This window comes from Filicampus tigris, chromosome 20 (genome assembly GCF_054856515.1).
Source record: "Filicampus tigris isolate MCC_2025a chromosome 20, RoL_Ftig_1.0, whole genome shotgun sequence".
In the NCBI taxonomy this organism is placed as follows: domain Eukaryota; kingdom Metazoa; phylum Chordata; class Actinopteri; order Syngnathiformes; family Syngnathidae; genus Filicampus; species Filicampus tigris.
The window spans coordinates 14831073-14857086 of record NC_141236.1 but is presented as its reverse complement, the minus strand read 5'-3'; the positions used below and the strand labels follow the sequence as shown (position 1 = coordinate 14857086).

General features: G+C 47.6%; 1 protein-coding gene across 2 annotated transcripts in view; it reads left to right on the top strand.

Moving 5' to 3' along the window:
• Positions 1 to 26014, top strand: part of nbas (NBAS subunit of NRZ tethering complex) — a 74913-nt gene that overhangs the window by 803 nt on the left and 48096 nt on the right. Inside the window, exons 2-23 of one of the 2 annotated variants that reach the window (XM_086018621.1) lie at positions 182 to 230; positions 377 to 407; positions 563 to 640; positions 883 to 930; positions 1974 to 2017; positions 5016 to 5149; positions 6284 to 6417; positions 7960 to 8058; positions 8840 to 8978; positions 9476 to 9541; positions 9656 to 9784; positions 11410 to 11473; positions 12390 to 12583; positions 13509 to 13781; positions 16600 to 16725; positions 16803 to 16954; positions 17035 to 17181; positions 21096 to 21174; positions 23096 to 23200; positions 23279 to 23415; positions 24429 to 24515; positions 24673 to 24826. In XM_086018621.1, the coding sequence (XP_085874747.1) occupies positions 182 to 230; positions 377 to 407; positions 563 to 640; positions 883 to 930; positions 1974 to 2017; positions 5016 to 5149; positions 6284 to 6417; positions 7960 to 8058; positions 8840 to 8978; positions 9476 to 9541; positions 9656 to 9784; positions 11410 to 11473; positions 12390 to 12583; positions 13509 to 13781; positions 16600 to 16725; positions 16803 to 16954; positions 17035 to 17181; positions 21096 to 21174; positions 23096 to 23200; positions 23279 to 23415; positions 24429 to 24515; positions 24673 to 24826 (2469 nt within the window). Of the gene's footprint in view, positions 1 to 181; positions 231 to 376; positions 414 to 562; positions 641 to 882; positions 931 to 1973; positions 2018 to 5015; positions 5150 to 6283; positions 6418 to 7959; positions 8059 to 8839; positions 8979 to 9475; positions 9542 to 9655; positions 9785 to 11409; positions 11474 to 12389; positions 12584 to 13508; positions 13782 to 16599; positions 16726 to 16802; positions 16955 to 17034; positions 17182 to 21095; positions 21175 to 23095; positions 23201 to 23278; positions 23416 to 24428; positions 24516 to 24672; positions 24827 to 26014 lie in introns of both variants that reach the window. The other variant, XM_086018620.1, reaches the window with a different exon arrangement.

The window sequence follows — 26014 nt, the reverse complement described above, 5'->3', positions numbered from 1 at the left end:
GTTGGATGCTCTACTCCCGATGTAACGCAATGAGACAGTCCGGTGCATTTACATTGGGCCATTCATCGCCAAGAGCCATTAAAACCCGTTCAAATTCTATAAAGTTGCCTTTAAATACCATTGGAACACACAAAAATGTCCATTTAAGTAAATCACATCTTTCAATGTCTTATTTTTGTAGCTACGAGGCAAGGAACATAATACCTCCCTTGTAGCAAAAGCAGTGACAGGTAAGGCACCTGAGTTTTGTTTTTCTTTAAAGTGACAGAAATTTAGAATTTCTTTGCTTATCGGCTGGCTTTGTATGCATTATAGTTGAAGTGTTTTGTCTTAATGTGGTGAGACATATATGTGCTAATTGTTGCTTTTCTTCCAGGCCCATTCCGCCTTCTCCTGCGCTATTTGTGGTACAGGTAATTTTAATACCAAAGGAAAATACAATGAAAATCATATTGAAACCCTATTTTAAAAAAAAAAAGACATTTAAATCAGTTATTACTGTGTTCGGTGTGCCATCAAGTAATGTGTTTTCTTTTCATTGTTGTGACGCTGCCACTTTCAGTCCCTCCAGCTCTTCTCTGCCTCTGGGCCTCCTGCGGCTGGTGAACAAGCAGATTGGCTGGCAGCTGGCGCTTGCGAGGTACACACACACACACACACACTTACACGATCTTGAGACAGCCTCACAAAGTTTGCTTTTTGATTGTGTATCCATCCAGCAGCCGTTGTCCTCCATTAGTTTGACACGCTCGACGCGGCTCATTTGATTGTCTCCTTCTGCAGTGGTCTTGACTGTGTTTAACGTCCTTGTCGCCAACTAGGACGCATCGACTATTTTATCATTTTATCTCCCTCGTGTGTCTTTCTTTTTTGCCCCTTCAGTAACGGCAAACTCCTGGCGGTGGTTCAGGACCAGTGTGTGGAGATCAGGTAATTACCAAGCACCGTCTCAAACCATCACAAGATAATCGGTCACAAAGGGGGTCGTCGCCTTTGTACCTTTTGTCTACTCATCTATTGACGACTGAGTCCTTATTGAAATAAAAATCACTGCCAATGTAAGTAGTGGACAAATGTACCTGGCTACCCCTGAGTTGTCTGAATAACACAATTCAGCCCGCCAAAATAGGAAGAATGACTTTTGAGAGAAGAAATATACAGGCCAAACTACTCAACGGTAAAAAGAATCGTAAGGCCAGATTGGATATTGCAAAGAAGTACACAGATGAGCCACGAAAGTTTTGGAGCAAAGTTTCATGATGCCTATTGACGAAGTGATTGATTGATTAACTCATTTGATGCCTACGTTGTTATTAAATCATTTTTTATAATCTACTAGTACACCCCAAACATCGAGTTAACTCGAGAAATGCGTTTTTTGTGTGCGTTTGATGCCCAAGGCTGTGACGCAATTAATCACAAAGTTTCAGGCTTGGGAAGCGTTGTAATGACGCGCAATCGCCAGCAGATGTCACCAGTGTCGTTTATCAGACCCATTGTCAGTATGTAGCGCAATCTTCATACATTTTTTGTTGCTTTTTTAGAATTGTTTTGGGTTTTTTAAATAAGAAAGCTACTGTTTATATATGTGAGGTGCCATAAAAGCAAAACATTGACTGAGTTAATTCATTCATTCTTAATCATTTTTAATTGATGAAAACGATATTTATGAATTGGTCATTCATGAATAATGCTGAGTTGAGCTGCAAAGTGAGCCTTGTGACTGAACCATCTGAGGTGTAATTGCTAAAAAGCTGAGCTGAGCTGGGCCACCCCGCGAGACTGTTGTGAAACCGCGCCGTTTGTTGCAAAGCTTCCCTCTGAGCCGTTGCGGGGCACGAGGTCGGACGGAGGTCTTGTCTGCCAGGCTCTGCTTGGCGCCCACTCAGCTTGATCCACTGAGTGTGATCAAACCCACTCGTTCTTTGGGTGGGTGTTGTATGTTTCTTCAGCCTTGCTTCTTTTCTTTTCAGATCTGTGAGAGATGACTTTGGCTCGGTTATTGGGAAGTGCCAAGGTAAGAGCCTCTTTGGCTCCTTCAAGCCAGCCAGTCCTAATTCACAACGCGTTTTGCTTATGACCTCCTACCCGTGGCTCTGATTGTGCATGTCCAAAGTCCCTGTCACGTGAAGGTAAATATGTTGTCTTCATTTGACATGGCACAGAAAACGAATGTTGTTAACAACCTGGCTAAATTTGAGTGATTTAAGAAAAAGAAAGAAAAAAGCCTCGGAAATACAGTATGATATATTGAGGTGAAAAATGAAGCCGCTCTTGAACGGCACCTGGCTGCAAAAATGGATGCTTTTTTTTCTTCCTTTCTTGTCTGGATCTTTCTTATGGGTACACATAACGGCATGTTTGAATAGCCGCTTAAAGCATCTGGTGGCTGAACTATATCCCTGTCTGGGATATATATTTCACCAGCGCAGCTTTTCCACGCCACAACAACGTGGCGCTCTAAAGTGGCCGTGCCAGCACTAAATCCCCATCCAGATGGTGGTTGTCAAGTGAATCATTTTAACCTCCGCCTCCACCACTCTTCTGCCTTGTCTCTGTGACCTGCAAAGACTCAGGGCCGACAACGAGGCGCTCTAAAGTGGCAATGCCAGCGGACGTCCTGAAGAGATGTCGTCTTTTTCAGAGCGTAGGCATAGGCATTGTTACGCTAGTGCTACGCTGTAGTCCGACAGCTGGACCCCGGCGGCTGCTTCAAGGTGGCTGTGGCTGTGGCTCTTCAGTCGGCCTAGCTGACAAGTCATGGGCAAAGAAACGCTTTGTGGCGACGATTATTTATTTCAATTATCCCCACTAACCAAGTTCAGGCCACTCCGTGTAAACAAGCAGTTGGGAAAACATTTCTCCAATACATCTCCTGTTGTGTCCTTTTAATTCTGTTGTTTGCATTATAATGTCCACGAAATAGCAGTGTGTATTCCTTTTCTTAGCATTTGCCTCCCTTCAGTGCTTTGGTGTTGGCATTATTGTGCATGCTCGCTCCCGCCTTACCTGCGCCCACCATCCCATCTTAAGACCGCTATCCCGCCTGCCCGCTTACATAATTCATGACTGTTGAGCTGTGATAAACGAAGCTTCTTTACATGAAAGGCGCGTGCGGCGGCGGCTTTCGGGCTGATTTTGTCCTCGACTTCCACCCACGCTGGCGGAGGAAGGGACGCAAGCATCCCATTTTCTGCCTTCTTATCCCCCCTCCCATCCTAAAAAAAGCCATTTATGTGGAAATGGAGCCACTCTTGGTTGCGGATCGCGCATACAATACATAGTTGGGGGAGGGGGTGGTGTAAATGGAAGAAAAGATTGAAAAAGGAGCAAGAAGAGAAAACACAGGTGTGGTTTTGTTGGCTGCTGTAGTCACTGGCCACAACTTTCAATCAATCAATCAATCAGTCGCATTTTATTTATATAGCACTTTTCATCCATAAAAATGCAACTCAAAGTGCTTTAAAACATTCAAAGCAAAACATAGAATTATCTTCAATCAAAAGAAAAGATAAATTATTTAAAAGTTGTTGAAAGACAAACTAAAAAGGTGTGTACCCCCTGCATAATGAAAGGACATCGATACTGTACATGGACTGAATACAAAGTGATGCTTTTACAAAGAGAATAAGGATTTCTTTTTTTTTCATGACAGTGTGAGTAGTTAAGAAAAAATGTATCCTCGTTAACAAATGAGTGACTCATATGTCCACTCTAAAACGTTAAGATTGGCTCTTCAGCAAAGATGTTTGCCAATCTCGGAGCTTTGTTTGCATGACTGTATTATACTGCCCCCGGTGGCCAATTTGGAGTTGCAATAAATTAATCATCATGCACACATTAAGTCTTTACATTTGATCTAATTCTTATTTCGCCATGCTTGTATCAAGTAAGATTTTGTAGAGTGCATTTTCCCTGTTTAAAAAACACTGCAATTTTTAATTTTGTTTTCATCAGATTAAGGACATTTCCATTCCCTCCTATCTCAAGGCACTCCTGTACTACTGTGGCTCATTATTTCCAACAGTACCTCAAAAATGTCAAGAGGTGGCAGTATTGCACTACAACCGCCTTTACTGTATATTCACCTGTTAGCTATCTTCATACAGCGAAAGCTTCTGCTTGTTCCTTTTTTAAACTTATTGCGCAACAATTGACTCCCCTTTATAGTAGAGTTAAGAATGTTAAACAGAATGTTGCCGCTACACTTGATGAAGGGATTATGATGACCTTTGAAATTGGCTTTCAGTTCTTGTGAAGTAGGTGTGCCAATTGAAATGTCCGTTATTCTTTGCAAACGATACAGTCGTTTGAGCTCCGTGTCCGTCTTAAAGGCGGGCCACGTCTTCCGCGTCCTCCGGAGCCGTTTGATGCATCTGCCCTCACTCATTAAGGGCGGGGAGCGCCTTGTTATTTCTCCCGGCTGGTGCTCGATTCATTGTTTGTCACCCGCCACATCCTTAGGTCTCCTCCGTCTTCTGTTCTCCAAGTCCCGTCATCCGTCGTCTTTTATTTGTCGGCCGCATCGGGGACCGCGGGCGGCGTCTGCTCAGCTGGCCCATCCGGGTCTTAACCTTGTTTAACAAAAAAGCGCTTTGGCCTCATCTTGTAAATCTATCGTCAAATCTGAACGATTTGGGTGGCTGTCAGTTACTGGTGGATGGTGGGCCAGCATTTTTGGATCTGTCCAATAAAAAGCCTCAAAAAAAGCAAAGAGTACGCCGCACTGCTGAGTCTGCATCTCAGCCAAAGTAAAACTTCAGTGAAAGAGGTTTGTCTCATTTCTTCCCTAATCCGTCTTTGTGAGCCAATTATTAAGACTCTTCGTAGGCGCATTGCGCTGATGTCCGACATCATTGCCGGCCTCTTGCTGGGCATTTGGATTCCTCGTCGCAGTAGCGGCGAGGGATTAGTCTCTGGCGCACGCACGCGCGCGCGCATACTCTTGCTCATCCGACTCGGTATGGAAGGCTCGGCCGTCATGGCTCGTAACGTGATCACGTCTGGTTCCGCAGTGCCCAAGGACCCCAACCCCCAATGGCGGCGGGTGGCGTGGAGCCACGACTGCGCCCTGCTGGCCTTCGCCGACAGCACGGGCACGGTGCGCCTCTTCGACCTGGTGGGCAGCGAGCTGTTTGTCATACCGCCGGTAATCACACACTCGCTCTGCACATTGCGCTTCTGGAAGGCCTTGTAAGGCTGTGCTCGCCGCGTCAGCCCAAATATTGCCACTGTTGGGGGGGAAATAGGACCACGTTGTCATTTTCCTTGCTGCTATGTCTTGTGGAATGATTTTCCTCCTCTGAAAGGCCTTCTCGTGGAATTGGGACACAAATACTTGCAGCCGTTTTCCAGCATTTGGACTGACCGACAGAATCCCGGGGCCCGCCGCGTCTCGCACAGTCACCGCACGCACAGTCAACGCACGCACACGCAGGATGGGCCCCAAAAAGCGAAGAAAGCCGCTCTCTTGGCAAAAAGAAACATGTCAAGTAGAATGAAAAGCTGTGCTGATCTCAGAGCCAGAGTGATGCAACGCCACCATCTGTGGACACACGTTGGTCATTGCAGCGGTCTATAAAAGCGAGCTGGGCGAGAGCCTCTTTCACGCCTGCCAATGGACTCGCCCCCTTGGCCCTCAGCAGCTTTGAGGTCGGGGGATGACGGTGGCCGCGCCATGCTACAAGTTTGGTCTTTTCTTATTTCAATACCATGGCACGAAATGGCTCCATTTTTGCAGAGGTCATAAAACCGATTCCAAATGAGAGAGGACGAAAATGAACCATTTTCTTGGACCGACAAAAACTCTTGGTAGCTTTTCACTTGGATCCTTCCTGTCTGTTGGCAGCCCGTTCCCGGTCGTCTGTTCTTCTGTCCCACTTTGCGGCGCTCCATTTTGAATGTGCCACACACTCAATACTCCTTCGAGCCGCCCTTGATCCCCCATCCGCCCTTCTTATCCTTCAATCATCCCCATGTCTGCATGCCTCCTATCAAGTCCGTCCATTGCACCCCTCGCTGCAGTGCCGCATATTAGCATTCCAGCCCTCCTTTTCGCTCTTACGGGCACCCCACCCCCCCTGTGTCGCAGGCAAAGAGTTGCGTTCCTTTGTGATCTTGATATTGCAGCCTCGCTTCTCTGAGAAGGCTACGTTAGGCTGCTTTCACGCACAGCCAAGTGTCACTCAAAACGGAATTTTCCATATGTGGCGTCTCATTGGCCGAATATACCCGTTGGCCGTCATCTTGTCATGTTTCCTCTCCCCCCTCTCCAACCCACCAGGAGCTGAGTTTCCCCGGCGATTTCAGCCGTACCGTAGCGGGCCTCATCTTCCTCGAGTACACGGGTGGCGCTCAGTGGTCGGCCGAGCTTCTCGTCATCACGTGCGCGGGCGCGCTCAAGAGCTACCTGGTCAGGTGAGCGCTCACTTTTGAGTGACACACAATCCACGGGAGAGAGAGAAACCTCGTTTTCCTCCGAGGACACGGAAGGGCAACTTCAATGGTGGAGGGGGCCGTGATTTTTCAAACACCTCAATTGGAATAAAAAGGCCCGATCCAAAAGCTGTTGAAGCGCTCTTTTCCAAGTAGCGCTCAGCGTTTGTTTTTAGTGCAAATATATACATTGGTGCCCTTAAAAGTTGAACACACGCAGAGCAGTAACACGTGCAAACAGGCAGTATGATACTATGCATGTATGATGTGGACGATACCCATTGAAAAAAAACAATCGCTTCGAAAGCTGCAACCTAGCGGGGCTCACTGTATTTCTATTATTTTGTCCCTCTCCCGGAGCCAAGTTAAAAGCCCAGCATTGTTATCTTTTTCAAAGGCTTCGTAAAGTGTCTTCTGTTGCTGCTGTCGTCTGTTGTTGTGGGGACCTCGCTTGCCTTCAGCTGACAGCGCAGCTCCTTCCCATCCTCTTTAGACGTCAGTCAAAAAGCCAGCGCGTGTTCTTGCCGGCGCTTCTGCTCAATACAGCTCGACTGTCGTCTTACCGCACCAGCTTTTCTATTTGTCACAAAAAGTAGAGACAAAAAGTGCTGGGGACACCTGGCCACAAACATCCAGAGCGGCAGTGTCCTAAGTCTGGCCGAGGGAAATTCTCAGTCATTCTAAAAATGATAGAAGAACAACAACAAAAAAGAAGTGCGTGGGCACGTCTGGTGAATGCACTGAAACCACGCCCACTCAACTGTCAATCAAGGACCAGAGCTGGGCACTTGACCCTTTTGTGCCGGTCCGTCCTACATCTGCGACCTTGGTACCCTCGTCCTTTTAAAGCGCTTCCGTCGTTACCTTCCAAATTCCGTCACTCCTATTTCAATTGGGCTTTTCGAGCGCCGCGCACGTCAAAGGTAACCCGCATGAAGAGAAATGTCCACACCCCTTCGAAAGTGCATTTGCGAGCATGCGCTCAAATGTGCTGTTACGACAGCCCGTCAAAATGCAAAGGCTCCACGCGGCAGGTGCACGTGAGCGCCCTCCATCCTTTAAGTGTGGCCCACAAACAGCATGCGACCGATGCTTTCCTGACCAGCGCATGTTGAAGGCCTCCCTCTGCTTTGAATTCAGCCTCGTTTTGATCAGGCATTAGTGGCGATGTTGTCGCATATGGAAGTCGGGGGAAGCTTTGCGCGCCGAATGGAGGGGAAAAACGGTTTCTCTTATTTGAAGCCTTCGCTGCACGTCGACGCTTGCCTGCGTGTAAAGCGGGAATGAAGTCGTGGCAGAAATGTGCAGATTGGCTTACTTGTAATGATTGCCTTTCATTTGGGTGCGGTGCTCATTGCGCTTCTCCCCCTCCTCCTGAGAGCCTTTGAATTGAGCATCAGGCTTGACAGGAAGTCACCGTCGCCAGGAATGTGCCCAGGCTCTCCTTTCGCCGCTTTTCACGCCTTCCTCGACACAGTCACGTTTTGTCACCTGCAATTGAGTCCTCGCGTGTTGTTTTCACAGCGTGGGCACCAATCAGAACTTCCAGGAGAACCACACCTTCAGCTTCTGCGCCCACTCCTCCCACGGCATTACCTCGGCTGTCTACCACCCGGTCCACCGGTAAGTGCGCCTCTCCATCCGTCCGTTCTGCGGGCCCCGACTTGAAGTGCCGCAGCAGCGGTCGGTGCGGGGAAGCCCCGGCTTGCTCTCGGGCCCAGCTGCCGTGGCCCCAAACGTAAGCCCCTCCCACCAGCACACGGCTGTGGACGGCAAGCGGATTGACTTTGGCGGCGGAATCTTGCCCTGGCAGCTTAATGGCTGCTGACAGCCACTGTCAAGTGTTTGCCATCCCACAGACGGGATGAAACTTTAATGAGCTGCGCTGTGAAAATTGGGTCAGCGGGCGCAAGCACTTGCATATAGATTAGAGTTGGGGAGAGAGCGTACAGTGAACGCGCGTTTGTCACGGGGAGCACGTTCCACGCTCACTCAATAGGTGAGAGGCCTCGCTCTCAAGAGTCCAGTAGACCCACCCAAAAAGACACAGCAGGCCTGCCGTTTTGGCTTCCAAGCAGCCATTTTAGGCTCAGTTTGGACAATTCTAGGCATCCTTCAAAGAAAACTCAACCCCTGGAGCCCTTTTTAACTGAGCAACCTGAAATCATGAGGAGATTCCTGGAGGTTAGTTGGCCAAGTCTGATTGGAAACGTCCCTCTGGGTTCAAGGCGCTGCCTGCTGTTCGTCTTGCGGCCAGCGGGGCGCGGTGTCGAGCCAAGCTGTACTCATTTCAACTCGGCCACCGAGGCAGCGCGAGCAGATAAATGTGATGAAAAAGAAAAACGAATGGATGAATGGACAAAACGCCCACTACTGTGCACACGCATCTTTTTGTGCGTTGTAGGCTGCTGCTGGTGGCCGGCTGTGATTCGGGTGAGGACGGCGCGTCCAAGGCCGCCTCTTGCGGTCTGACGGCGTGGAGGGCGCTGTCGGGCTCGCCCCACTACAAGCGGGTCACTAGCTTGGAGGACGACGTCAACACGGTGAGGCCAGTGCGCAGAGGACTTTCACCGAGTGCTCCATCTTGGAAAAAGATCATATGGGGGTGCAATATTGCAATATGGATAATGTTGCCAACATGAAAGAAATGACAACTTTTGGTCTCGCGAAAGAAATACATTTTGCCCTGCGAATCAAGAAACACGCTCAATGTATTATCTGATCAAGTCCTTTTGTGTTTGCAGTAATGCCCGTGATGCTGTTCTCCATCGCATTTTAGGTTGCGTCTGATTGATAAAGTCTGATTAAAAAAACAATTCCGCACAAATTTGTTGCAGGTCTTTGCGCTGCGCATACTGCGTGTGCCATTATCGCAATGACAGTATTTTTTTTCGCTGATATTGTGCAGCCCAACGCTGCGCTCCACAAAGCAAGTCACGGCACTTGAGAAACCGCCAGAGTGGTAGCTCATGAAAAATGTTGGATTTGACCTTGCAAAGTGTGAGTGTGTGGCCACCTGTGTGTGTTTTTCTTCTCTCAGGGCCACAAGCGAGGTTTCCTGCGGATGCCCAGCTTGAGGCTGTTCAGCGCACAAGGAGATGAAAAGGTAGGCCAACTCCTTTCGCTTTTTCTCTTTTAGCTTGGGGCCGCATGTGAACACTGGATCCTGACGTGTGTGCGCGTGTGTGCGCGTGTGTGCGTGCGTGCGTGCGTGCTCCAGGACGGCGTATTCCGCATGAGTCTGAGCCCCGACGGGACGCTGCTGGCCGTCATTCACTTCTCGGGTCGTCTGTCCCTATGGGATGTGCCCTCGCTTAAGCTGAGGGCGGCGTGGGAGCAGGACGCACAGGTAGCCGTCCATGTTCGACTGGGCTTGCTCTCGTCAGGCTCCCGCTGAGCTGGAGACCATCGCGGATGACTTTGAACTGCGTGACAACCAATCACGGGGCACATGCGCACAAACCATTATTGTCACTCACATTCACATTTCCGGACAATTGAGAGTAGCAACGTGACAAGATTCGTCAAAATGAAAAAGGTCTGATTGCAATGGCCACTTCATTCAACCTGAGTAAAATGCACCAAGGACTTTGAAAATCGGCTAGTGGCCCCTGGAGGAGTTGAGTTTTTGGTCTGGCACAAAAGGGCCTTTTAGGCAAATGTTGTGACATTGCCTACAGGAAAGCTGGTGCAAAAATTCGAGTCAAACAGTACAATTGGATTCTTTCTCCGCAGATCTTGACCTTTTCATCTGGTCTGCTCCTTAGGAAGGCCTTCTCCAACTGGCTGACAAGATTTACACTAATAAACTTGTACATGAAAAAATTCCCAGGGGATCTTCAAGTCAACGTGTCCAAATTACTGTGACATTTGTGACTGGCAGTGCGGTGGAATAGGTTTCACGCCTCAGACAAGATGGCAGCCACTTGTCATTTTGCTAACACTGACTCACCCCATGGCCCCAGTTGAACTTGGAGTGGCTTTCGTACATATCGGTCATCATTCATGCCATGAACTGCGTTCATTTCTCACCACACATACAGTGCCTTCTACTCTACTACAGTACAGCGACACTGCATATTTTGTTGATACCTTCCTTTGCCTCAATGTGTCCCTTATCCAACATTTCCCTCCCTCACAACACTGGTCAGCAGCACATTTCCATCAGCGATGGCTTGGTGTAGTTTTGGTGCTCATTGCAAACATGTCTTTGCACATCAGGTTTTATGGCATATTTTCAGGTTTTGGTTATAAACGCTTATGCAATATGAATTTTACCATGCATTGTAATTTATACCTGTGCCATTTCAGGGGGAAAAAAACACCTATTGCTGAAGCTAACCCTTCATTTGTAAATATGACTAAATATATTACTTTATTACATTTCATTATAATTTTTATCATGAAAACCGGATGTACTTGAAAAAATGAGGGAGGAATTGGAATAAGTGCAAAAAAAAAAAATCATCCAAAAAAGTGTACTTGCATCTCTAATTAAGAAAATGTAGTAAAAATGAGTTGACCAGTGTAATCAACGTGACCAGTTGAGATTCACCGCCTAATCTTTGTCTTCTGCTCCAAAACTGCTGATCTCAAATGGGAAGCGATGCAGCGCCACCGCCTACCGGCACGTGTTAGTCATTACAGTAGTTGACATACTTGAAATTGGCAGACTAGCTGGGCGAGACCCTCTTCCACGCCTTGCGTGCGCGACGAACATGTACGTCGGTGGCAGTAAACGCTTGGACTCCAGTCGTGGAATCCAAACGTTGACTAAATGAGTCGAGCCTCGCCGGGAGCCGGCTTTGACTAACGTGCTCTTGCGCAGCGTGAGCTGGCATTCGTTCCACTTGTGTTTCTTGTCTGGGAGGAGATCTCTTTTTGCAAATGTGTATTTACGCCTCCTGCAAGTGGAAAGCGGGTGACGAGGCTAATTTTTTTTTTTTTTTTTTTTTTTCCCTCCCTTGCCCGCAGCCAGGATTTGAGGAGATCAATCCGGAGTGGAAGACGTCACTGGAGAGGAGGAAGAAAATAAAAGGTAGCTTGGCCCGCGGGGGTCTCAGCACAAGACAACTTTTTATTTAGAATTAATTTTTCTTTTTTCTCGCTGACACAGCACGGCGTGCCAGATGCGATTTAATGATCTCTGACGCGTCTTATTGACTGAATTCTACACTTTATTTAGACACTGTGACCGGAGGCTTCTCGACTTGATTTTATCTCGCCACGCTGTCCTTTGACAGTTCTGGGCCATCGCTACTGATGGCTTGGGTACAAAAAAATCATTTTAGATTTTTTTTTTTTTTTAATTTTATTTTTTTAATGCGAGCATAATCGCAACGTGGCCACGTGTAAATCTCTCGTATACAGCACGTCGATCGGTGTCACCCCCGCTTCCTGTTTGATCTCACCGGATTGATTAGGTGCAGGTGTACCTAATCAAGTGTCTAGTGGCTGTTTCCCGAATTCAATGCGAATGAAGTTTATGATGGCGATAATGCAAAAAGTCACAGGGAGCTCATAGAAAAAAGGTGGAAAGCTGATCACTAGTAACAAATAAAAAGCTCGACAAATCATTGCCAGCTTTTCTTACAGATTATTAGTTGAACTATAAAATATGCAATTAAGCCCCGTTAGCAAGGAAAACCCGACTATGAAATGGCTGATGACGTTGTGCCGTAATGACATTGTGCCCTTTTCCACCAGCACAATGGATTTCAAATCTAACCATGTGATTGAAGTTTTGCCTTTCGGCTTTCACGAAAGTGCGCCTTTCACCTTTTGGGCAGGCAAGTCATCTTATGCCAGCAGCCATTTTTACGTCAACGTAGCTGGAGAGGAGAATTGGCCAGTTATGGCATTTGTTCACATAAATCAAGTAAAAAAGAAAGCGTCCTTGCATGTTGTCCTATGGAATTGATCTAAAGTCTGCGCTTTGATTGTGATGTGTTCAGACAAGGAGCAGTACCATCCGCTGGTGGACGTGAACTGGTGGAGTGACGGCGTGCTGATCCTGGCCCGCTGCTCGGGCGCCGTCACCGTGTCGTCCGTCAGGAGCCTCCGCAACCTTCTGGGCAAGTCCTGCGAGTGGTTCGAGCCTTCGCCCAGAGTCACGGCCGCGCACCACGGCGGGTTCCTCAGCCTGGAGGTACGTCGTTTGCACAACCCACTCACACCATCGACACAGCCCTTGTGGGGAAATCGAGGATGATCGCAATGCGATGCAATTTTGTCCAAATGCAGCAGACAAACTACAACTCACGACTGTTATGGACCAAAGCGCCAGTCCCAAATGTGATCAATTTTGTGCGCAAATACTTCAAATGTGTGATGATGAAATACTCAGTCTGTACCTCCCCGCTTCTTCTGTTTTTGGAATTCTCAAAGGACGGCAATATCGCAACACCTTCCAGTGTTATTCCATTTTTTTGGGGCGCGTTACTATCATCTCATCACACAGATAGCGAGGGATTTCTTAACCTGCCAACTTTTGGGGAAGGTTTCATCAGCCAGCCTGTGTGTGTGTGTGTGTGTGTGTTGGGTTGCTCTTCTCTTACTTGTGCATGCAGATGTAGTCTGAAGGAGGAAGATTCCGTTTTTGTAGAGGCGTATTTTGTCCCTGTACAAGCACAGCATGCTCACTTTTGTCAGTCTCGTGGAAATATGCAGCAAATTGCTTCTCGCCAGTGTTGGCAAAAGTACTCACACTTTCTACTTTAGGTACAGATATTTGGGTAAGAAAAAGTACTTGCTCAATTTCTTCTTTTAAGTAAAAATCGAAAAGTAAAGACAGAAATGTACGTATTTGAAATACAACTGTTTTTTTTACAGTTTCAATGCCAATTTTTATAACGTGGCCCAATAGAAAAATGACATCTCTCCCCCACAATTTTTTTTTTCCGGCTTAACTTTTATTGTGTGTGTGTGTGTGTGTACTCATAAGTGATAAAAAAACAAACAAACAAAAAAACTGGTTATATGCCACATGTCGATGATATTGAGAAACAAGTATTTGTGCCTTCCCACCACTTGGTTATGTTTTGCATTTTTGACATTTGTGTTTTGGTGGCCAGTGCGAGGTGAAGCTCGCCCAGAAGCGCGTGCGTCTGGAGAGCAACCAGGCCGGCGGCGACGACGAGGAGGGCGACGACGGCGGCGGCGACTCGGACTCGGACGACGAGTCCTCGGCCAAGGCGCGCTACTTTGGCTACATCAAGCAGGGCCTCTACTACGTGACGGAGATGGAACGCTTCGCGCCGCCGCGCAAGCGGCCCCGCACCGTCCTCAAGAACTACCGGCTGGTTAGTCTGAGGTCCACCACGCCTGAGGAGCTCTACCAAAGAAAGGTTTGAGGCCGACAAGATGTACAAAAACCGTTTGAGGCCGACAAAGCCGTTTCGCAAGATGTACAAAAATGGTTGTCAAACAAAATAAAAAAAAAGAAATACACATTGCATTTGGAGACACATGCTCTTTGTTGGACAACTTTTTACTCCCATATTGTCGCTGTCCAACAAAAGGCACGTACCTCCAAATTTTTACTTTGGACATTTTTCTCCAAGACACCAAGTAGCATGTTGTCGCCGTGCTATGAAAAGCCTGAAGCTCCCTATTTTTCCAGTGTCTTATTTTTCCAAAATTTAAAAATGGCAGTCATTGATTTTCAATGTTTTTTCTTTTTTCTTTCTGATTTGCGACAAAATTCTTGAGACCGCATTGAGCACAACAGGGCATAATTCATTCTTAGCTTCTCAGTAAAATTCCAGCTGAGTGAAATGACAACACGAGCGTCGACTTTGTCGGCGCCGATGTCTCGGCGCTCGCTCGGGCTTTCTCGCAAATGCTAATTGCGGCGTTCAGTGGCAAATTGCGGCAAAGGCAGCAATCTGCACTCGGACAAAGCCCTCCAAGTTTGAGCGCGGCCGGCTCATCGCTCATTTTTATGAGCGCGCATCCAGCGCCTTCTTCATCACTGTCATCATCATTGGCGCCCATTAGTCTTGCCCATCAAATTCCAACTGGCCCGAGTTCAAAGTCATACATCATTCTTACTATCGCTTTGGAACACTCCCTGGCCACGCCGGCTGCAGATCCCCCGCCTCCCCCCAAATACACTCTGCAGTCATCCCTCACTATATCAGGGTTCACCTAGTGCGAGTTCTTTTTTTGTTTTGTTTTGTTTTTTGGGAGTGGACTCTTGTAGAGTTACTCAACCGCATGTGTCAACATTGTTAGCGAACTGAATCTGGCCTACAACTGCTAGTCGGTCCGAATTGTGATCCACAACAGCTGGTTAGGCTCGAGCAAGCATGGAATCGGACACTGGCGCTCTTTTCGTTGATTGCTTTATTAAACAAACAGCAACAAAATACAGTCAGCAAAAACAATCAGCGGCATCCACTTGAGAAAAATCAACGCCTCCCTTATTAAAGTGATCCCTTAAAAAGAAGCTCATAATGGTTGTTGTGCATTTCTCTGCCATAGCCCTTTTCCTCAACTTCTCTTTGACTCTTGGAAATGTCCACACGCAAACAAGACATGAGCTCATCTCTGCCTGACATATTATGCACAGGAAACGCATTTCGGTGCGATTTCCTCCGCAGTCGGAGCTTCCCTCAGCACGTGCGTCTCTCTCTCGCTCCCGCTCTCTGGCAAGGCGGCCGACATTTTCATTAGGCCGATACGGCGAGAGAGAGGAAGGGAGAGGAACCTTTTTTGATGTCCTCCTACGACGGCAGCTTTAACTGCGCGGGCTTCTTGCTGCCCTCGAGGATGCGCAGTCTGGCTAATGTGCTGCTTTGTACTCCCCCACGCAGACAGAGTTGCATACACCGTGTGTGTTAGTGTGTGCGCACGTACATGTGTGCCGCGTGTGTCTGTACATGCACACAATGCGCGTGGGCTTGCAATTGTCGAATCAAATCATTTTTTAGGCATTGATATGACACAAAAGCATCTGTGTTGCCAACAAAGGCCGGCTATTTGAATCCTGACTTAAAGGCTGATGCTTAGCATCACTGTTTTATACCAGACATGCCTGCCCCTCCCAGTCCCCCTCACCACATTATGACAGCAAATAAAGCACCTTACCTACTGTATGCGAATACATCCAGTAGGATTTATAAATCATCCCTTCAGCAGCAAGAGTAGGCTCGAGGTAGACCGGACAACTCATGAAGCAATCTGTTAGGAAGAACCCCGCTGTTTGTGTCGGATCGCGGAATATGGACCCCCTCGCCCCCTTGTAGAATATGCATGCCCCCTCTAAATGTACATATATTGCATGAGTATCCATCATACAATTTAAAAGTATCCTTTAATTTCGCTCATACAGTATTAGTTAGTTGGTTGTTTTGTTGTTGATAGGTACAATTAACCTGTTTTCACCGTTCATACAACAGATCAGTAGTTTTGCGTTCAACTAAACAGGCCCACATTTCGCACCGAGTAAGTACATTTTTGAGTTAATAGGCAAGATTATCATCATGTCAATATATAATCCTTTCTGAACATTTTTTCTAATGCAAAATATGTGCCTTGGCTCAACAAAGGATGGGAGACACTGTCCCAATTGCTTGTGGTGTTCCACAAGGCTTGCTGCGCAGCCCACATTCATATCAAAATTTTCTAGCGACACAGTACAAAACTAGTGGTGTTCACCAAGACTAGGTCCATGTTAGAGTAATCAAATACATTTTTATTTATAATAGCGCTTTTCATACATTCAAATTGCAATGTCAAATTTGAGTAGAACGCTAGTTGGGATAGATTTATACATTTGGGTTACGGCTCCGACATAAGAAAGGAAATCTTTCGTAAACTGAGGGCCTTCTGTAAAATTCTGTAGCTATTATAAATAGAGGCGGGGCTGTGTAGAGTTCCATGATGTCAACCGGCCTGCATTCAATTGACTCGGTGTGACAAAATGCTTGAAGTAATTTGTTTGAATTCTAATCGAATGACGTCTGACTGCAATTTCTGAAGGCGCCACTGTATCCTGTTAAAACCCATGAATTAGCTCATGTAAAAAAAACGAAAAACTGCAATAAAGCGAGGGAAAGAACGTCCAGCCAGGGAGCGCTGTGATGAAAGCAGTCTGATTTGATGCATCATTTAATGTGAGTCACACATGATTTCTCGTGCGGTTTCTTGTTTTTCCCACAGATCGACAATGAGGAATACGGCGAGGCCTTGTCTCTCGCCCAGGCGTATAATCTGGACTCGGACCTGGTCTACCAGAGGCAGTGGAGGAAGAGCACAGTCAGCATCGCCTCCATACAAGATTATCTCGTACGCAGGACCCAAGACACGGCCCTTTTTATGAGCATTTGACACATGAGTTCTTAACACCGACCTGCCGTCGCCAGAGCAAGATCCGCAAGCGCTCGTGGGTCCTGCACGAGTGCGTGGAGCGCGTCCCGGAGAACGTGGACGCGGCCAAGGAGCTGCTGCAGTACGGCCTGAAGGGCACCGACCTGGAGGCGCTCATCGCCATCGGCAACAGAGAGGACGGGGGCAGGTGCGCCACGCCACGCCTTTCCTTTTGAAGTCAATACAAGTGTGGCGGCGGGGAAGCTCACCGGCACCGCCGCCCGTCAGGTTTATCATGCCGGGCGACGTGGACCTGGACGACCTCCCCTATGAGGGCCTGTCGGACGAGGACGAGGACGAGGCCGAGGCCGAGATGCAGACGGAGAAGGAGAGCAGGAGGAAGCGAGAGCTGCTGGACAAGGTCGACTTCAGCAGGTCAGTGCGTGCGTGGAGACGGCGAGCCCTGGCGTGCTGAAATCCTGCCAAGTCAAGGAGACGGGAAAGCCTGCTGCATTTCCCAACGTAGTGCACAAACGTGCTCACTGGCGCAGATGACTTGTTGCCAATTCACGCGGAAAGGTGTTCATACATATTGTAGTTCCTCATATAACAGCAATGACATGTCCACAGAGTACCTGACATCTGTCAAGAGGAAGGCGCTTACAAATACTGTTTCCGGTACACGTACTGCGCGTACGATTTGGCCACTGGGCGGCAGCGTGGTAATCATGCAGTCACAAACGAAGAAGAGTTTCACAATTACTGTAAGTGACTCAGTAAGCTGCAGTCATTTTTTTCCACAGAGGATAAAGAACGAATGGCAGTGAGCGTTGTGATATTGTCCTTCTAGGTGTGTTGCCCCACCAGATGTATTCAATTATTTGTGCCTTACTATGATGCTAATTTTTAGCCCGTCACTGGTGTTTTGCATTATCTGTTAGCATTAAGCAAGCTGGGTGCATTCTGGAAGGCAAAGCTGGGATTAGACCGTCGTGAGACAGGTTAGTTTTACCCTACTGACGATGTGTTCTCGCTGTTAGGCTTTTATTTATGGGGGGCGCCACTTAATCAGTGGGATCGCTCCGTCTGTCTACATGCGGCAATAGTGTACACTGTGATGCCTTATTGTAAGGCTGTATTTTTGCCTCGAAGAGGAAAGAAAAGTCCCATTGTATCTCTTTGTTTTGATCGGCCTTCATCCTGTTGCCTTGGATGAGGCTATTACTTTGCCTTCGTCTCAGCCTCTCCGGTTCGAACGTGGAGTTAGTTATGAGGTGTTGGGGGGGGAGAGGAGGGCGGGCCGCCACCTTTTACAAGAACCAGTTTGCGGGGAGGCGGGGGGACATTACCGTGGACGTGAGAACTTGGCGGCGGCGCTTGCCAAGATTAGCGGCTAATCAGCTTGCTGTAATTTATGCCTTTGTTGTGAAGCGCCCAGGGAAAGACTAATGAAAAAGCCTTCAGTGGCCACTAATCACCTCTCATACGCGCAGATCCGCTCGCACCATCAAGCCCTTCCTACGCACATTAGACGCACGCAATTAAAGCATCCGAAAGGTAAACGCGGGGCGAAAACGCGCGTCTACGCAAATAAATGGCGCTCATTAAAAATGCATTTTCCACAGCTGGATGCTCTCCACTGTCACTCACGCTTACTTGGCATTTCACCCTCAGCTCAACGAGCGCCAGCACAAGGTGGCCACTTTGCACACTTAAAATTGGGTCCCTGAAAACCGAATATGATTGCATTGAAAGAAATCACTTCAGGCTCTAATGAATTGCCTTCTTTATAAATTCTTCTCCGTGTGTGTGTGTGTGTGTGTGTGTGTGTGTGTGTGTGTGTGTGTGTGTGGGGGGGTGTGTGTGTGTGTGTGTGTGTGTGTGTGTGTGCTTGGGCTAATGGATGCACCGTGTCGCCTTGAGGTCTGCGGCAGAGGCCAGCGATGGATAATAATTCTCCTAATTTCTTTTTAACTACACCGCCGTTACAGAAATGGCTTGGTATCGATCACATCTGCTCTGCTCTGTGTGCAGCCGTGTGCGCACGTGTGTGCGCGCGTGTAGATAACGACTATATTTAACTGTCGTCTTGTCCAAGTGCTTCCCTTGTCCCTCGGGCTACTGCTCTTTGTGCTTTGAAAATATTGCGGTGAGCACGGCCGTGTTTACTGCGGGGCTGCGATGCGTTCACAGCCAGCCGCAGTCGTTGGAAATCTGCAATCCGGAGAGAATGGTTGACGCGGCGTCCCGGGCACGGCGAAAGTCAAGGCACGGCTGTGAGCAAGTGCTGCTGCTTTTGCCGTCCTCGCGGCGAAACGAATGACCCGGTGGCCTCACTTTGCTTTTTTCCTGCTCTTGTTGTTGCTGTTTTACTCGCTGTGCAAGTTTGTAGCGCTTGCAGCAGAGCATTCACTCATTCCCAAAAGAAATAGTACTCAAAAGTCAATAAATAAGAACTACGGAACCCCGGCCGGGACTTCGCATGTGTCGTGCAATGTGATCGTTGACTGAGACTGAGATGAAATGTGCAATGACTGATTTTGTGTCTTTAAAGTCAGAACATTTGAAATGCCAGAAACCAAAAACGGTCTATTCCGCAATGCAATTTTGTAGCTTCTGAATGATGAGTTGCGAGCTTCGTCAATATTAGCCCAAGCGCTAGATAGATTTCCTTTGTGTAACTCAATAACGTGTTTGTTCCTCTTCCACTTGCACTTCCAAATCCACCACTTTGTGGCGCTCTCCCAAATATTTCACACTGAAAACCATCAGCGCTACCTAAAGTGCAAAAGCCTCCGGTACAAGCCAATACACTATTTCGGATCTTCGTAAATCAGATCAGAGTCGTCTTTAGAAATGCCTCCCACCGCCCACCTCTCGCCACTTCTGGGCTCCAAAGAGCGTCGTCGTAATTAGCACCAGTACGAGCACTAAGCCGGAGCGCTTTGATGCGCCGGCGAGCGCCATGAACCGGTGTTAATCTCTACGAGTGTGTGTCGAGGAAGCCCGATAAGGAGCGATAGTGCGCCCTGCAATGGGGGATTAAGACTGCAACGGAGGGGTCGCATCCCCCGTGGTCACTCCGTGGCCACTAATAGCCAGCTTTTCACACACATTGGTGAGCGCGTTGACCTTTTGGACTTTGCCTTTCGTTGAGCTCCTGCTAACTGTTGCCAGTTTGGCCAACTCGGTGCTTCCGACTTTGTGCGAACTGTTTGGGGGAAAGCTCCCTCTATGAAAGTGTACTTTAACTTTTGTCCGTCTGGACAGTGATTGAATTTCCCGAGCCTTTTATGCAATCGAAAGCTCTCACCTCGCTCTGCTTTAACGCCTTTCCTTCCCTCCCTGATTGCAAGTAGCGTGCATCCAATAAAGCACGGCGCCTTGTTATTTGCGGCCATCCGCTTTATTTACGGCCGGGATTCAATTAAGCGGAAAATGGATTTCGCCCGGGCGCACAGTACAATCAATCACCTGGCCGACAACGGCCGTTCCAATGCGTTTTAAAAAAAAACAAAAAACAAAGGCTTTCTGGTTGTTCTGGTCAGTTGATTTGCTGCGATTAGGCACAGATGATGCCGACTTGGCGCTGGAGGATATTTTACTGGACAATCTTGGCGAGGCTCTCAGCGGCATTTCAAGTCATCATACATGGATTATTTTGCTTGAGAAAGCAGTCAAAAGGGGTTTGGGTGTTGGAAATCTGGAGTGAAAACCTGATTGCTAGTTCTCAGAGCGTTCCCATTTATCCGTTTGTTGAGCCTTAAAAATTCTTGACAGCAGTCACTTGACAGCATTTATGAAGCATTTGTTGTGACTTTGGCTTCCCTTGGATAACTATTTTCAACTTTACATTCACACTTCGCTATAGTGTGAATGGAGGATAACTCACATGCTAACAGTTGTTAGGCTAACGTTTAGCCTGGTGGAGAAAGTACAGGGGCACATAGATGAGTAAGACGCATGTGGTGGATGTAATAGTCTACACACCCCTGATTAAATGTCAAAGTTCAAAACCGTTAAGATAACCTGCACAACCTGGATCAAGTTAGGGGGAAAAATCTTTTTGAGAAGTGATGAAATGAACAACTGCAAATAATGTGGTTGCACCCTTATCGAGCTGGGATGTGTGTGTGTGTGTGTGTGTGTGTGTTCAGAATTAGACCACATTCAAAATTTTCGCGCTCAGTGGAAGTCAGCGCACACTTGCCACTATTCAAAGTGCCTCTTGATTCACCCTAACTGAAGTTCAGATGTTCTAGTAGGCTTTTCCTGACGTTTTTGCTTTCGAAGGTTTTCTCACTATTTAGAAGTGCAAAACACAAACCACTCGCATGTTGTTGTCGCAGACTGACGCTGGAGCAGAAGGAGTTGTGTCGCAGCCGACTGAAGCTGCTGTCGTACTTGGACAGGCTGGCAACGTACGAGGTAACGTTCAAGGCGCACACGGGAACACGTCGATGGCCATCAATGTTATTGTTTATGTAATGCTCTTGTATTGCCAGTCTTTCGTGGCCGTCCAAAGGCAGTCAAAAGTTGTATTAAGCTTTCATTCAGCCTTCCCACTTGCAAACTCTTCATACGTCTCGTCGCCAGCACACAACGTTTAACTCGAGCCTTAGACGTCGTCCTCGAATGGCAAAGGGCAGAAGGCAGCGACTTGATGGGTTTAACCTTTCGCTGAAACAAATGTTGCGGCCATGCCTGTTCTCATCTTTTTGTCCACACTAATGTGTCTTTCTTATTTGCTGATAACGCCGTCTGGCGCCAGAAGCCTCCGTGGAAGATTAATCAAAGGCCTCATCGTCAAGGCAAAGTCAAGAATTGGCTTTCATTGAACGTCTTAGGTAGCTGCAACAAAGCCTCATACTCGCTTGATTTCAGACAACGCACAGGACCTTTATAATACTGTCCGTATACTGTATGTCTCAACTCCTCTCTGAACTCATCAGTACGGCACTAATGTTAGTCGTTGTTTGCAGAAGCTAAAGTGTGTACTGCTATTTTGTCCGTCTACATCTGTTGCCGCACGTTTGTGTTCAGTTTGTTGCTTCAAGGTTCATAGCACTGCAACATAGATGCTATTTAGCACTAGCGTTAAGTTAGCGGACTTTAAAGCTGAGCGTACACAAGGAATAATTGCCGCTTTCACTGCTATCTCAAGTCGAAGCAAAAAATCAGCCGAACGATGACTCGTATCTCAAAAACTAGTCGGCCGAGTCGCTCGTATGTGAAGGCAGTACTTTATTCCCTGTTCTGTCTTTGCCTCACTTGGAGCTCGCGCAAAACCAATTGCTCCTCAAATGCAAATGAAGTCCCGCCCAAAGCAAAAAGAGGATTTTCTTATCGGCCTTCCGTTGATATTCTCTCGGAGGCGCGCTAATCTCCTTTTCCCCAATATTGAAAGGTTGAAGGCCATACTTGTGTGAGAGGAATTTGAAGAATCGGACACAAGAATGGATGGCTTTGCGCCCGCAAATGCGCTTTTATTGCACTGGTCAGGGCCACCAAAAGTATATCAAGCGAGAGAGTTGAGATTCAGGCTGAGTAATGTGAACGGCGCCACCTTCTTCCACACTCCATAAATCGCGGCGCGGCGCACTTTTCCTCAAGCAGCCAGCAGGAAAAAGATGAGATTTTAGCCTGCTCAGACAAGAGCCCAGCCAGAGGGACATTGTCATGGTAACCGCAGCTGCGCCGCGGCATCTGTTCTCTATGAAGATGATATTATTACGCAGGTTTGATCATCCCAACGAGGCACGGTGTCGTCTGAGCACGGCCCATCCAAAGACAGCTTGCCAGACCCACACACAGTCTCGAAGCCACCCCGCCACCCCGCCCCCCTTTGAAATCATGTGAATAGTAATAATAATATCCTCCTGGTCAAACGGACTTGATGACAAAAGCTTTGTGAAGGCACACACTGGCCGCTCTTTTCAAAGCGACTTTTAATGCCAGCGGTTTTCAAGCATTTTGGCTGATCCACCAAATACCGTTGGGCATCAACAGTCAGTCCCACTTATTTCACCAGAAAAACAGTTGTTTCCAGCCCCTCCCATTCTTTAGTATCTAGCACTCAGACAAGCTGCGGAGAAAATGAGAAAAAGAAAATGTCAAGCAGAACACGTGACTTTGACACTCATATTTTTGTACCTGTTGTTCGACTCTAAAGTACGTGTATGACTGTGGCAGTCAATGGTTAATTTATATATATATATATATATATATATATATTTATAATTTGCATTTCTACCTCATAATATTACCTTCCATGACATGTTTATTTTTTTGGGGGTCATGTTATTTTTTTGTTCTTGTAAGTATTGTCGTCTTACTGTTGTGCATCCAGGAGATACTTGGAGGTCCCCACGCAGCCGAGCAGAAGTACGACGCAGAGTTCTTCAAGAAGTTCCGTAGTCAGAACATCATTTTGTCGGCGCGGAACTACGCCAGGGTAAAATTAAATTCCTACCGTGATAACTGTTGTTTGACGCTCTAGCTCCACCCATTAAAAAAATCTTTTGGGCTACAGGAGAGTAACGTGCAGGCTCTGGACATACTCTTCACGTACCACGGGGCAGAGCTGCTCCAACATCGACTCGTCATCCTTTCCAACTTCCCGGAGACAACATCTCCGCACGAGTACACCACCTTGCTGCCTGAGGTCTGGTGAGTATGCGGTGCCGTTTTAGTCACGTCCCCAAAACGGGAAATGCTAAACCGCCACAACTGGTTACTATGACGTTCTCAGTCTTTGCACGTTTTCAGCAATCATCTTCAAACATGCATCATGTGTTTGTCTTGCAATTCGCTTGACAAGGTCTTGAAGCTGGATGGTCGGGATATTAGGGGTGTAACGGTACGCTAAATCACATTTCGGTTCGGTATATTTTCGGTACAAAAAAATGTTCGGCCTTTGAGCTGTCTTGTTTGCGTATGCCAAATGATGGACTGCCATATCGTCGGGGCTTTTGGCTGACACGCGTGCACCTTCTTCCCGTTGTGTGACTTTTTGCACAGAGGTGGGGCATTTGCGGCTCTGCAGTGAGCATTCATCACGGCTGGCTCGCCGCGGGCCGCTTCCCCATAGTCCCCCGGCTTACGGGCGCCGGCCGCACTGCAGCGAGCGAGCGAGCGGGAGGGAGGGAAGGAGGGAGGGAGCAGCAGCAGCTGCAGCCCCGTCGTGATTATCGATCAGGTTACAGAAAAGAAAGAAAAGCTCCCAAGTTTTTGCTCCTTTCTTCCCCCCCGACGCACTCAAGGCTCTCTCAGCTTGCAATTGGAAGGAGGTTGTTGGGAATTATTCATTCCGCACATCCGTATCTTTGCTCTCGCAATAATATTGACTCTCCATCTTTCTTTCAAATGAGCTTTATCCTTTTAAAGACAACCTTCCGGGGCTCTCAGTCTTTTTTCGAATTCCTCGCCTTAATGAATGAACTTGTTGAAAGATAAACGTTGCATTTTTAATATGAATGGCTTGCCACTTGGATATTGCTTTGTGCTTCTTTAGGATTGCGGCAGCGTTAATCACTGCACAGACCAGCGTAATCGGGTCGGCGGCGTTCGTTTTACACTGAAAATGTCATGTCATTCTGACAGCGCGCAGAAGCCTGCTAAATTTGATTGCTTAAAAACATGGCCAAGTATGTCCAATGTCAGTATTTTCCTTTGGTGGTCAGCGTGGACCAGCGAGGCGAGCGGGCGCTGATGGCCTGGGACGAGCAGCGACACCGACTGACCGACTGGTGCGAGGCGGACCAGTGCAGGTAAGCTCCCGTAATGCCGCTCCCGTAAACGCCGCCCTGCCGCCAAATGCGTAAGGAAGCCATAAGCGACTCGCAGCCGCCCGCCAAAAAGTCCCTGCACAATTTGTCGCACTATGCTTTTCACTTGCTAAGCGTCTGTCCCGATGATGTGGGTCAGGGCCGTGTTGGAGCAGAAGCCGTTTGACGACGACGCTTTCCTGTATGAGGACACTCCGGACGTGATGCGCTTCCGCTCGCAGGCGCCCTCCGTGCGGCTCCTGGCCGACTGGTACTGCAGCCGAGCGCGGGATATTGAATCCTGCTCCCGACAGGTACGCCCGGCTCCCGTCCGCCGCATCCAGCCGCATTTGCAACGCTGCCCCGACGCCCAAGTGACCTGACTTACAAGTTTTTTTTATGGAATACGAGCCTTCGCTCGGATGATTTCTCATGATTTTTTTAAAGGGAATTACACTTGTGTATTTAAAACAACCGGATAGCTTTGCCTTTCGAAAGTCGGTCTAGCTTATTGCTAACAAACAATGCAAATCACCATAACTATAAGCATCAGATGTTTGAACACAAACAGAGCAGCACAATATAACAGTATTCGGATGAATATTTTCTTGATCCTCTGCGAAGAACGCCTTATATTAGGGCTGTACTGAGGAGCTGAGAGTCTCCATGTACACTTACACTGACCGAGCAGCAGCAGCAGCACTACGGCCAGTGAATTGATGCCACGTGTGATAAAATGGTCACATTCTTTTTAATGATGTTTACTTGTATCATTACGGTGTGCTTTTACGAAAGTACAACTTTTATAACGTGCTATTTTTCTCATTAGAAAATGACTTGTCCTAAAAGGATATTCATTTGTATTGTCACACTGTTGACATCCTTCCCACTGGTGGATCCAGCTTGTTGCAGCAGATTCTCCTCTCATGTCGGCAGGACTCACAAGTGTGCGGTCATAGTCTTTTTTTTTTTTTTTAATGCCGTACCTAAACTGATGGAGGAGGAGGAGGTTGATTTGGGGCTTCATTGCTCATTTTTCAAGACAACTGTGGGGAATCGCGCTTTTCATCATCCTCTCAAGATGAAGTCACTACTCGCGTGTGCGCGTCTTGGTTCATCTCCAGGAATCACAGGAGCAGCCTACTTCTTTCCTTCTCTCCCTCATTCCTTTTTAATTAGACCGCATCTCCCTTTCTTGCTCTCCGTGCCGCGTTTCTCCGGGATGCCCCAGGGGTCTTACCTCAGTCCCTCGACGCTTGAGCCTCGTACACTTATTTTTTTTCCACCCCTGTGCACATGTGCTTCACAGGGAAAGCGAGTCTGGACACTTTGAGCGCAAACCTTTACGGAGATACAAATGGCACTTTTCCTATTCATTTTTTTGGGTTTATTTTAATAGAACCAAAATAAGAAGAAGTTGCACACAAACAAAGCCAAAGGGTATTGAAAAATCGAAATCTAACTTATTTCATTTATTGTAAAGGATTTCTTTTCAGTTTTCA